This window comes from Euleptes europaea, chromosome 20 (assembly GCF_029931775.1).
Source record: "Euleptes europaea isolate rEulEur1 chromosome 20, rEulEur1.hap1, whole genome shotgun sequence".
NCBI classification, from domain to species: domain Eukaryota; kingdom Metazoa; phylum Chordata; class Lepidosauria; order Squamata; family Sphaerodactylidae; genus Euleptes; species Euleptes europaea.
Window position 1 is genome coordinate 8,201,468 of NC_079331.1, and position 13,554 is coordinate 8,215,021.

A 13,554-nucleotide genomic window follows, 5' to 3' on the forward strand; every position below is an offset into this window, starting at 1 on the left:
TAGGACCGCCGCATTCAGCAACAGTCCTGCCTCCAGCATACAGCCTAGTTCCACCACGGAGGCAGGCTCTGAAAAAAGTTTATTGAGTCCAAGAGAAGGCGGCTGTGGAATTTCCCCCCTCCTTCTGCCGTGGGTTTTCCTAGAAGAAAGACAGTTCTTTAGAACTGCTCGGAAAAGAATCCTGATACGTCACCACTTGCTGGGGGTACATTTCTCTAGCACGTTTGTTATCTGCCAGCTCAGCTTTTAAAAATGTCCTTGATTATTAAAGAGGCCAGGGGATTCTTGAAGAGCCGTCCCTTATGCCCAGGCTTATTTGGGGGGTGCGATGCAGACGTTCGTCATGAATTTGATCTACTTTTCTCCTTAGATGGAGGAAAAGAACAGATGGTGTTTCTGGTTCTTGGGCCCCCTTAGACCATCACAGCCTTACAGATTCACGCAACGGCATAAACTCTGAGATCCGTCAACACCTGCTATTGGCTGTAACTTTCGGCATTTGTGTGGTGTGCTGCCATAGAAAAAACTTTATAGAGCTTTATTTATGCTTTATAGAGCCATTATTCTAATCATATTTCTGTCCATAACACTGGCCCCTCTGGGAGAGGTCATCGCAGGCTCTAAGTGAACAACCCAGTTCTCGGTACTTGTAGGCTATCCGGGCTGTGTGACCGTGGTCTTGGTAGGGACAGCCCAGATAGCCTACAAGAACCGATTAACTTTGACTGTGAAAGCCTTCGACAAACCCAGTTCTCCTTTGAAAATAAATAAAGTCAGCGAGACGCGAGTCTAGCAGCACCTTAAAGTCCATCAAGGTTTGGGGGGGGGGTGTCTCTCCCTGATTTAAATAATTGGCTTGATAAGGTTAAAGAAACCTATGCTTTAATTAAGTTGACGTATTATAACAATGACAACAATACGGAAGAATTGGACACTCGCTGGAATTTTAACAATTTCAAGGATGGAAAAAACAGCGCGGTGTAGTGGTTAAGAGTGGAGGTTTGGAGCGGTTGGAATCTGATCTGGAGAACCGGGTCCGATTCTCCACTCCTCCACGCGAGCAGCGGAGGCTAATCTGGAGAACCGGGTTGGTTTCCCCAGTCCTACACACAAAGCCAGCTGGGTGACCTTGGGCAAGTCACAGCTCTGTTAGAGCTCTCTCAGCCCCACCTACCTCACAGGGTGTCTGTTGTGGTGAGGGAAAGGGAAGGTGATTGTAAGCTGGTTTGAGTCTTCCTTAAGTTGTAGAGAAGGTCGACATATAAAAACCAACTCTTCTTTCTTCACTCTCGATCGTTTTAGGCATTGGCCCCTCCCTCGCTCCGGTGACTCCGCCTGCGTAGAATGGACCCTGTCGTCCTCAGCTACATGGACAGCTTGCTGAGACAATCAGATGTCTCGTTGCTGGACCCTCCCTGCTGGCTCAACGACCAGATCATCGGCTTCGCCTTTGAGTACTTCGCTGCCGAGCAGTTCCGGGACTTCTCTGACCAAGTGTGCTTCGTCGGGCCTGAGGTGGCCCAGTTCATCAAGTGCGCCGCCAGCCAGGAGGAAACGGGCCTGTTCTTGGAGCCCCTGAAGCTGCCCCAGAAGAAAGCCGTGTTCCTGGCCATCAACGACAACTCCAGCCAGGCGGCGGGGGGCACCCACTGGAGCCTCCTGGTTTACATCCGGGACAAGAACTGCTTTGCCCACTACGATTCCCATGCCAGGATCAACTCCGTCCACGCCAGGCAGGTCGCGGGGAAGCTGGAAGCCTTTCTGGGCAAGAGAGGCAGAATCGCCTTTGTTGAGGAGAAGGCCCCTGCCCAGCAGAACAGCTACGACTGCGGGATGTACGTCATCTGCAACACAGAGGCCCTGTCTCGGGCTTACTTCCAGGCACGGCAGGAGCCGAGCCTTCAGCTCCTGACTCCTTCCTATATAACACAGAAGAGGAAAGAATGGAAGGATCTCATTGCTATGCTCTCTAAGAAGTGACTGGCCCTTGCCACCTCGGTGCCTGAGGAAGGGGCTCAAGCTCAGGGTTGCCCTGCAGAGAGATTGCCTTTGCATTTTTACTCCGCCACGCTCTGTTGCCGGTCAGAATAAAGTAGGAAACGTAAATGTCCTCTCTCAGGTGGACAGTAATAGCTTAGGTCGTTTTTTAAATTGCCCATAGCCAGAAAGGCTTCCCGGAACTTCTGTTTCTCTATATGCCTTGTGCAGTCTGTTTTCAGCAGACACGGCAACACCAGAGTATATTTCCGCTTGTACTGAACGGTGAGCAAGGTTTTTAGCGGCCCTCTTCCGAAATCACACCTGAACCTCTGGAAGCGAGATAAGGTGGTGCAGCACTACGCCATCGCAATTAAGCTTGCCTGGAAAAATCACCAACTGAATGACAATTCTTATTGCTCCCCCCCCCCTTCCCCGGAGGATCACAAGAAAAAGGGCCACTTGGTTGTATATAGCGCTTTGGCTGCCTTGCAAAACTGTGCTGATTGCAGAAGGCATGATGCAGCGGAACTTTGGTCAACGTAACGCTCAACAGCCAAGAAAATGTTGCTTTCTGCTTTAGCTGTAGCAGCTTCCTGTTTCTGCTTATTTAACCATCGATGGATTCCAGCACCTCTTCGTAGAGACTGTGATGGAACTCGCAGGGTGGGGTGGGGGGAGAGACAGGCTTTTCACTCCGGTATGTAGAATGGGAAGAAGCAGGAATCTGTACAGGCTGATTAGGTGTGTTTTTCTCTGTACGTCACTCCAAGCACCTTTGGGCTGGGAAAGTGGCTATAACGCGCACTAAATACACGATTCATCCGGAATGCATTGTGTGAGAAGCGAGTCCTCCTAAAAGTGCCTGTGATCACGTTGATAAGCTTTTTTGCCTGTGCTTAGAAAGCAAGAGGACACTTTTGTTCCGTATGCCACTGTTTGGTATGGGCAGGGCTTGATTTAAGTCTTTCGTGGGAACTGCAGGTACACAGCTCTTCGTTCTCGGTGGTTCAGTTCTGCCTCGGTTGTTTCTGGAAGCCATTTGGAGTCCGGACACAGCCACTTAAACAGAAACCTGATTTTAAATGTGATGCGTATAGGCAAGAACGTTCCCATGTGACCTTGTGTGCACGTGCGCATCCTCTTAAAGTGGGCCCTCAGACACTGGTAGGTTTGCTAACCTCCAGGTACCAGCTGGAGATCTCCTGCTATTATAACTGATCTCCACCGATAGAGATCAGTTCACCTGGAGAAGATGGCCACTTTGGCCATTGGACTCTATGGCATTTAAGTCCCTCCCCTCCCCAAACCTTGCCCTCCTCAGGCTCCACACCAAAAACTTCCTGTTGGTGTCAAAGAGGGACCTAGCAACCCTAGAATGGGTGTGCAGTGTTCACAGGCCACAGATCCAAATTATGCCAGCACAACATCCGCCTGACCTAAACCTTGCCCTCTCAGTGGGACTGCATGCACAGTGGCCTGGTTTGAACAGGAAGACATGCGCAGAGGCACATGGCTAAATTCTGCCTAACCTGTGTCCCATTTCAAGGGGACCTTCGATAAGCTGTGGAGCAACCCCAAAAGGAGGCCCCGAGCTCATCAGAATTCTCCTTTTCCCAACCCATCTTCCCTGCTGATCCATTCTTCATATGCTGGATAACACAGGGCTTCTTCCTTTTCGCGAACTGTGTGGTTCTGCCAAAGAAAGTAGCCAGTCCTGTTGGGCAGCATACCACCCCGGGGGGGGGGGGAAGCTGGACCACTTGTTTTTCCAGCTGGCCCCAGTGCATGGTCCCTGTCATCGCTCAGGGATGGCCTCTTAGCCCCACAACCCTCTTCTTAGCACTGGACAAGAAATACATCCAGTGTCCTTTCAGTAGCAAGCAAATCAATCCTAGGCTGTTTTAGCACCATATTAGGCCAGAAGAGCTTTGGTTGTGTTCTCCTTCGCATAGGGCGGGGACATGCATATGTCTTCAAACCTCTTCAGTCCTCCATAGGTCTGCTAAATCCACTCCCACTGCTCAGAGATGTAATGTACTTAGGAGCAAGTAAAACGGGATTGCCCTTACCTGTAACCGTTGTTCCTCAGGTGGTCTTCTGTGCAGGCGCACACAGGACTGTGTGGCTAAGAGTCCCATGTGGGACTGCACAGAAGCCACGAAGATGTAGTGCATTTACAGTCCAACTTAGCATCTGGGAAAGAGGTGCAAGTGAAAGACAGAGAATGCCAATTTAAATCTAATTTGGTTAGAGAATGCCAATTTAAATCTAATTTGGTTTTGTTTTTAAATGAAGAAGAGTTGGTTTTTATATGCCGACTTTCTCTCCCACTTAAGGCAGAATCAAACTGGCTTACAATTGCCTTCCTTTCCCCTCCCCACAACAGACACCCTGTGAGGTAGGTGGGGCTGAGAGAGCTCAAAGAGAGCTGTGACTTGCCCAAGGTCACCCAGCTGGCTTCGTGTGTAGGAGCAGGGAAACAAATCCGGTTCACCAGATTAGCCTCCACAGCTCACGTGGAGGAGTGGGGGATCAAACCCGGTTCTCTAGATCAGAGTCCACTGCTCCAAACCACCGCTCTTAACCATTACACCACACCCTAATTCTGAAATAATTAGCATTGCTGTCTGGCAAGAAGAGAACTAAATCTTCCTCTGAGCCACAGGAAAGAGAATCTTTTAGACAAACCCACATAGGTTAGAGTCCTAAGAACAGTTTCCTGGGAGTAAGCCCTATTGGCTAGAAAGGGGTGTGCTTCTGAGTAGACCTGCTTAGGGTTGCTCCCTCGTGTCCAGACTGGTGGTGATAAACTGTCCAAGTCCCAGCAAAACTATTCACTCAGCAGTAATTTCCAAGTGATTAAGTATAGCTAAGATGGCGGCCTCGAACCGGAGAAGGCAGAATAGCCTGCGGGTGAAATGACTTCATTATCTATCGAGAAAAGCAAGCCACTGCAGAGGCCAGGGCAATAACCTCGTACAGTGTGTGAATCTCATTTTCTATAATGTCTTAGCTGCCCCCCCCCCACTTTAAATTATTCTTCATAAATGTATGTCTACCTACCGGCTTTATCTAGTCTAAGCTTGCAGGAACATGACAGCGGTGCCGAGTGACGTCATTCCCGTAGCGCTTTTAGCTCACTGAGCAGTTTTCAACTCCGCCTTGCTATAAATTGACAGACAACAGTGGCAGAATTCAGTGCTGCTGTGGTTCTCAACGCCTCCCAGTCCAAATTCTCACCCCAGTTTAAACAGTTTAAAAGGGACCATGTCAGAGCTCCGTATCTGGTCAGTATCCCCTTCCATAACCTCACAATAGCTTTGACCTCCCTCCGGTTTCAAACCATGCCGTAAGAACATAAGAAAGGCCCTGCTGGATCAGACCAAGGCCCATCAAGTCCAGTAGTCTGTTCACACAGCGGCCAACCAGGTGCCTCTAAGAAGACCACAAACAAGATGACTACGGCAGCACCATCCTGCCTGTGTTCCACAGCACCTAATATAATAGACATGCTCCTCTGATACTAGAGAGAATAGGCATGCAGCATGACTAGTATCCATTTTAACTAACAGCCATGAATATCCCTCTCCTCCACGAACATGTCCACTCCCCTCTTAAAGCCTTCCAAGTTGGCAGCCATCACCACATCCTGGGGGAGGGAGTTCCACAATTTAACTATGCGTTGTGTGAAAAAATACTTCCTTTTATCTGTTTTGAATTTGTCACCCTCCAGCTTCAACAGATGACCTTGTGATATTGTCGAAGGCTTTCACGGTCAGAGTTCATTGGTTCTTGTAGGTTATCCGGGCTGTGTAACCGTGGTCTTGGAATTTTCTTTCCTGACGTTTCGCCAGCAACTGTGGCAGGCATCTTCAGAGTAGTAACACTGAAGGACAGTGTCTCTGTCCTTCAGTGTTACTACTCTGAAGATGCCTGCCACAGTTGCTGGCGAAACGTCAGGAAAGAAAATTCAAAGACCACGGTTACACAGCCCGGATAACATACAAGAACCAGATGACCTTGTGTTCTAGTATTATGGGAGAGGGAGAAAAACTATCAACGGCTTTGATAACTGGACATTACTCCTGGCCTCCGGTCTATGCATTTGTGGAGCCGTGCCAGAGGACCGAATTCATTACACCTTATTCTGTCCTCACTACACAGCCCAGATCTAAATTTCTCGGAGCGCTTTTAAAGGGCCAAAATCTTTTTTCGGATTCAGAGAAGCTGCTCTTTCTCCTATCAGACGCCAACCCTGATGTTTCCCACAAAGCGTCACTCTTCGCTTTAGCAGCCAAGGAAATCTGAGCTAAAACTCTTTTTTAATCAGGGAGTTTAATGTATTTAATTACTAGCTCCTTGGTGGTTCTAAACGCGGCAGCATTGGACCTGATCCGGGCAACCATGGAGGCGTTGCACAAGCTGGCCCGAACGCCCAAAGGCAGAGCTGTCTCCCGGATTGTATTCTTGTCTAAAAGCATGGAGTATACACTGAAGAATGCAGGCTGAAAGCCATGGGGCGGAAAGTCGCTCCCATTCTCAAGCACATTTATGCATGAGGTCGAACTCTTCGGTGACGATTGTGACGATTGTGCACCAGCCCTCGGAAATTGACTTCTGCACCCGGGGGTCTCTGCCAGGGCGCATGAATGCGTGACGAGTGCCATCTGATGCTTGTCAAACAAGCTACAGGTGGTGAGTGGGACGGGGAGGGGGGAAGAGATTAAGTCTGCATTCCAGCTGAAACTGCTGCTTGCACAGCGTAGCCTGCTGGAAGAGGCCTGAAGGCTGGGAACTTCCCCACCTCGTCGAGCCATTCAGCAGTGGGAAAAGTTGCTCAGGGCAGCTGTGGGATCTCTGGAGGCGTCTGAAGTGAAACTCACAAGCTCCTGGGCAAGCAGAAGCCACAAGCAATGCTTCACTGTTCCAAGAAGCCTAATTTGAACACATGAAGCTGCCTTATACTGAGTCAGACCCTTGGTCCATCAAAGTCAGTATTGTCTACTCAGACCAGCAGCGGCTCTCCAGGGTCTGAGGCGGAGGTCTTTCACATCACCTACTTGCCTGGTCCCTTTAACTGGAGATGCCGGGGATTGAACCTGGGACCTTCTGCATGCCAAGCAGATGCTCTACCAGTGAGCCACATTCCACCGGCTAGGACTCAGACAGGGTCTCCCTTCACATACAAAGCTGGAGAGGTGGTGGATCAAAGAGAAGGCCAGCATGCCTGCACTTACTTCAAATCCCTCCCAGATCTTCTGGGCATGGAGTATGGGTCACTGGGGGTGTGGGGGGGGAGGTCGTTGTGAATTTCCTGCATCGTACAAGGGGTTGGACTAGATGACCCTGGTGGTCCCTTCCAACTCTATGATTCTATTATTCCTAACTCGCATTCCTGACTCTGCACCCCTTGCTCATCTCTGGGGCGTGCCAGCCGGCTCCTCTTGTGCAGCAGCAGGTTGATTGAGAGGAGTTTGCTTTCAGGAAGCTGGCGGAGCAGCCGTCCTCGTCCTCCCGCCCCTTCCACTTTTGTGAATGGATTGTCAAAGCCTCCTCTGTAAACACCGTAAACCCTTGCATGGTGCTTTCGATAGCCTCGCACATTTAACAGCGACCTGTGCTACCAGAAGAACCTGCTGTGTTCTGCCCTGGAGGACAGCTACCATCGCTGAGGCAGCAACGCTCGCTGGGATACGGCTGCAGCCAGAAGGGGCATCTCACACTATTTACACAGAGGCTAAGGAGAGGGGAGAGTGTGGGCCAGGACGGTGTGGTTGTTGGTGAAAGGGAGGAGCCGTAGGGTTGCCACCCTCTAGGTACTAGCTGGAGATCTTCTGCTATCACAACTGATCTCCAGCCGACAGAGATCAGCTCACCCGGAGAAAATGGCCGCTTTGGCAATTGGACTCTATGGCACTGAAGTCCCTCCCCAAACCCAGTCATCTTCAGACTCCACCCCAAAAACCTCCCGCTGGTGGCAAAGAGGGACCTGGCAACCCCAAGGAGCGGGCATCAGCCTGAAAGTGATCGATTAGAGGGCTCCATTTCTCTCTTCCTTTGATTCGGCCAGGGCAGCTTTGCTAGGTGGTGACCGTCGGCAGGGCTGCAGTCAACAGCAGCTTTTCTGCAGGGCGTCCCCAAGTGCAGTTTGGTCGTTGGCCAAAACGAGCAGAAGACATCCTGCTCTTTGTAGCTCCGGAAAGCAAGCTGGATCGACGCTGCGCCGACTGCCAGAAGGTTTAGAGGATGTCGGCAGTTGTGGGTAGATACTGACAAGCCCAGATTGACACAATTAGTGTCAGAAATTGTGTTTTCCCTGCTGTGGAGGATACACTGGCAAATGTTGACAGCTGCATTTAGGTGACTGTCAGGTTTCACCACCTCTGCATTTTGGGGTGTTTGCAAGGTTTGTCTGAGATTGTCGGCATTCGCGTGCAGCATTCACAGTAACAGCCCAGCCAGTCAGCTTTCTCGGTTCAGTCGCATGGGACCGACAAGGAGCCCTTTAAAAAACATGAACACATGAAGCTGCCTTGGTCCAGCAAAGTCAGTATTGTCTACTCAGACTGGCAGCGGCTCTCCAGGGTCTCAGGCAGAGGTCTTTCACATCACCTACCTGCCTAGTCCCTTTTAACTGGAGATGCCGGGGATTGAACCTGGGACCTTCTGCATGCCAAGCAGATGCTCTGCCACTGAGCCATTCCTGCTGGGCTCCCATAGGAAGGTAGGTGTAGCAGTAAGCTTCTGCAGCCTCTGTAAACATACAACCCAACCATTTAATTAATTTATTTTTTTGTCGATGTAATTGCTGTTGCTACAGATGATTCGAGTGTTTTGGGGCAGCGGCAATAGTAAATTGGGGATCGCAATAGAGAACCTCTGAAGGGGAAGAAGGGGAGGGGGAAATGTCAACCCCCCAGCAGGCAGGTAACAGAAGAAGTTCATTGAAATCAGTTGATAATACAATGGTATGTTTCGATCTCATTGATTTCAGCGCCATTTGTGACCCATCTGGGTTTTTTTGGTGTAGGAGCCAGCGTGGTGTAGTGGTTAAGAGCAGTGGTTTGGAGCAGTGGACTCTGATCTGGAGAACCGGGTTTGATTCCCCACCTCTCCACATGAGCGGCGGAGGCTACTCTGGTGAACCGGGTTGGTTTCCCCACTCCTGCACACAAAGCCAGCTGGGCGACCTTGGGCTAGTCACAGCTCTCTTAGAACTCTCTCAGCCCCCCCCTACCTCACAGGGTGTCTGTTGTGGGGAGGGGAAGGGAAGGCGATTGCAAACCGGTTTGAGTCTTCCTTAAATGGGAGAGGAAGTCGGCACATAAAAACCAGCTCTTCTTCTTTTTCGGGCTCTTGTACTTTTGAGTTTAGTTTTTCACAAGGACAGTTCACGTTTTGTGACCTGGGTGCCGTCATTTAACGGCACAAGCACAGCTCCCCCCCCCCCTACCCCCTTTGGGACATGTTCTCCAGCTGTTACCTGAACAACCAGGGCTTTCTTTACTTTCCACCGCAGTCAAGCAGCTTCCAAGCTAGGGGAGGCTGTCTGGACTGCAGATCCGCCCTTTAAGCCCCTTTCCCCTTGCCCACCGCTGTATGCTGCTGCCCTCTAGTGTGCGCCAAAGGGATGACGCGCCTTTTCTATTTAATCGCTTAATCCAGGGATTCAAATTTAAGTCTCCCCTGTCCCAGACAGCCGCCCAACCCGCTATCCCACGCCGGCCTGGTAGCAGATGTAGGCATATGCAAATCGAAAAACCTAATGCCAAAGCTTTGTTTTTCACACGCGCAGCAGGTTCGAAGCAACGGAGCGCAGCCAACTTGCCAGTTTTCTGGCACAGTTGCAAGTATGAGCGAGCAGGAGAAGTCCTGGGGGAAAGACAGCGCCGGTTCGCTCCCTCCTGGGAAGTCAGTCTTGCCATCCCACAAAGGGCTAGACAGGATCAGGACTGGCAGATGTCAACATCTAAGAGGTCCAAAGCAGCGGAGATGCCTCACATCTTGCTGATCCACCACCAGAATACACCACGTTCGTTGCAAGGGTTGCTAACAGGCCTGGAGAAAAATATCCTGTGCCTTTAACAGAATGTGGAGGATTGGGCAGTTGAAGCTTTTCATGGAATGGAGCTGAATAACACCCACCTGTTCAATAATGTCCAATTAAAGCCTTTATTAAGAGGACAGGACTATTTTTTTCTCTCTCCAGGCAGTTAGCAACCCTGGTTACAATAGGTAGGGAAGGTGATCAAAGGAACTCAACCAAACTGCAGACCTTTTAAAGGTGCTGACGTAACCTCCAAGTCAGTCCCTGGCCACCGCATATGTGCTGGAGCACCCCAAACATTTGTGATGAACACATACGAGAGCCAGCGTGGTGTAGCGGATAAGAGCGGTGGTTTGGAGTGGTGGACTCTGATCTGGAGAGAACCGGGTTCAATTCCCCACTCCTCCACACGAGCGGCGGAGGCTAATCTGGTGAACTGGATTTGTTTCCCCACTCCTCCACACGAAGCCAGCTGGGTGACCTTGGGCTAGTCACAGCTCTCTCAGTCCCACCTACCTCACAGGATGTCTGTTGTGGGGAGGGGAAGGGAAGGTGATTGTAAGCCGGTTTGAGTCTTGTTAAGTGGTAGAGAAAGTTGGCATATAAAAACCAACTCTTCCTTCTTCTAACAGTGCTTTAAATGAGAGCAGCCCACCCGCCCCCTCCCTGCATCGCCTCCATAATAATGGGCACACTCGCTCCAGGGCACGATTTATTTCCTCTGGCACCCCAGGTATGGACTGGAGCAGCCTGAATAAAACGATTTTCTCCCCCGACTCTTACTGCTGGACCAGCGTCCCAGAGCCGCTTAACCTCTTTAGCAGCGCTTTTTTTTTTTATGAACGGATGGATTCAGCTGGTTGGTTGTACTGCAGTGGCCATCCGTGGAATGCCCGAGGGGTGGACGGGGTGTGGAAATCTGTGCTTCCGCTAGGATAACCCCTCCCTCACTTCCCTAAGCATGAGTCCCTTACTGGACCGAGGCAGAACATAATGATTTTTGTCAGTATCCTGAACAGTCTTGTCCTTTAAGGGGAGAAAAAGAAGAAGCGGGACTCATGGATCACAACGTTAACGATAATACTTAGTATTTATATAGCGCTTTCCCAAAGTGTGCAAAGCACTTCACGTACAGTATTTCAGCGATCCTTACAACAACCCTGTAAGGTAGGCCGGTACGTATCCCCATATCACAGACGGAGGACCCCCTGCCCCTGACTGAGGGTCAGTGGCTCACCAAAGGCCAACCAGTAAATCCATGGCTGTGCCAAGATTTGAACTGGGGGGAGCTTTGGCTCATAGCTCACGTCCTACGCCAGAGCACAAGCTCCCGGGAGTTACAGAAAAATGCTCCGAAGAGCCATCTTAGTGTCAGGTTCTCTTGGCACTTCCGGGAACGGTTGGCTTTCCCCCCACCCTCATTTACCCTGAACCTCTCCCTCCAGGGACCTGCGACCAAACTGTCAAGACAACTCACCAGTAAACAGAGGACTTTGTCTTAGCCATGTTTCCCCCCCGCAAAAAAACAAACCGGCGACAAATATCACATTTACCCCTCCAACACACACACATACACACAACGTGGGAGGCCTGAAAAGACAGACATAGAACACCTGAGACGTTATTGCTAAACACGAAGTCAACCGGGCCGGCCTGCAGCCCGGCAGACCCTCGGCATGGGCAGGGGAAAACAGAAAAGACCCTCGGGCGGGGTAACTTGTTCAGAACGACTCTTCCGTGCGCAACTGGCCTGAATCGCTCAACGCCCCCTCGCGCAAGGCTCGGTCTCTGTCGCTCGGCAGGGGTCAGACTGTTGTTGAGGAGCCCTGCGAGGCCTCCAATATTCGAACGGGGAGTCCGGACGAGGGTGGAAAAGCCTACCAGAAAAGACAGCCGGGTTGCTGCTGCTGGTCTTCCCCGGCAGACAAAGGGGAGCGTGGGGACACATTTCTGGGTGTCCTCCCAGTTCGTGCGGGACAATCGCCAGGCCCCGCAACCCGCACGAGGCTTTAGGTACTTGCCTGCCTTGGCACATGCTGCAGGATTCTTCTGCGCCGCACAAGCGATGCCGAAGTAGTACAGGGGGTGTAAGTCAATGCAGAAATAAAAGAGTTTCTTGAAGGTAGAAAGTTTTTTTTTTGGTTGGGGGGGGGGAGAAACAACTGCTCTGTTTCCAAGAGGATCCCACCCCAAAACCCAAGCCCCCCCCCCCCAGCCTTGGTTCGGTTGTCCCCCAAAGGACCAATCCCAAGATGATGGGCAAAGATGTGAGAGGGTGTTCACCATTCTCTGGAGGGCCCGCGACCATAAACAGACACACGAAACTGCCTCACTGATTCGGACCGCCGGCCCATGTAGCTCGAGATTGTCTACTCTGACCGGCAGCAGCTCTCCGAGGCCTCGGGCAGAGAAATGTTTTCCCCTGCACCCCAGCTACCCAAGATCCTTTGAGCAGGAGTGCCAGAACAGAAGCTGGGGGGCTTCAAAGTGCAAACCGTGCGCTCCACCAATGGACCGTGGCCCCTCTCCCCACCCTTAAGTCATGCCTTAAGACCTTTCATTCTGACGTCTTTAGTTCCCCGCAGCAATGCTCACAGATATCGGCTTGTCGACGAAGTCTTCTCCCTCCCCCCGGCGGGGGGCCCAGCACCGGCTCTCTAAACCAGCCCAGCAGGAATTTTAGGAGCCCCCCTCAAAAGCTGGTTATTAGCAGCCGCACAAGGACCCTCTGGTTCGGGCGCTGAGGGCAGGTGGATCCTGCCGGCTGGAGTGTCCTCCCTTGCTCCTGACACCGCACAGAGCGATGTGTGGCTCACAGAAACTGGGCCTCGTTCCCTCGCTTTCCTTCTCCTGCGTTGCCTTTCGCCTTCGCTTCAGGGCATCCGGCAGCTTCCTGGAATAAAATGTTCCATAGCAATCGGTTTATATACTCCCTGCCTTGGTTTTCGGGATCTAGCACCAGGCTGCGCTGCCCCTCGGGCAACGGGGACAGACCCACGGAAAGTGCTTGAGTACGTGCAGTTGTAACTTCCTCCCGCGAGAGCCCGCGGGAAGGTTCTGATCCAGAGTGAGTCCACTCTTCCGTTCTCCGGCAAGTCCCAATCCATGAGAGCTCAGGCCCGCCTGGCGACTCCCAGGAACCCCACGCTGAACGTTGCTAAAACTATGGTAACTTGGGGGGGAGGAAAGGACAGTCAGCCCAACGGCATTTCTTAGTCCTACACCGAGCAGGGAACGGGAATCCTGTTAGTGCAAGAAGATTGTTCCCGATGGAAACAATTTCATTCTGTCGGGAAGGGGCAGATTCCAGCTGGCGCCTCCGTCCTTGGCAAAACTGCTCTGTGCTTCATTTATTGGCATTTTGCACCAAAACAAAGATCCAGGGTTTTTCTTCTTCTTTTTTAATAAATCAGGTGGTGAATAAGAATAGCAGTTTGAATAGGAAATGCCCCTAGAACGCAGCTATGGCTCTGGAACTGAGTAAACTCGGGCCCTAGCCACAAGATGGTTTTGCTCATAACGACAGT

The 13,554-nt window shown here is 51.3% G+C and overlaps 1 protein-coding gene across 1 annotated transcript; it reads left to right on the plus strand.

Annotated features, from left to right (window-relative positions):
- Positions 1-1,344: 1,344 nt before the first annotated feature.
- On the plus strand, positions 1,345-1,980 carry SENP8 (SUMO peptidase family member, NEDD8 specific). Its single transcript, XM_056865899.1, has one exon. The coding sequence runs from the start codon at positions 1,345-1,347 to the stop codon at positions 1,978-1,980; it is 636 nt and encodes a 211-aa protein (XP_056721877.1).
- The last annotated feature ends 11,574 nt before the right edge of the window (positions 1,981-13,554 follow it).

Bases quoted from the DNA above. Each gene is read 5' to 3' on its own strand.
- SENP8 (XM_056865899.1), top strand. From the start codon at position 1,345: ATGGACCCTGTCGTCCTCAGCTACATGGACAGCTTGCTGAGACAATCA.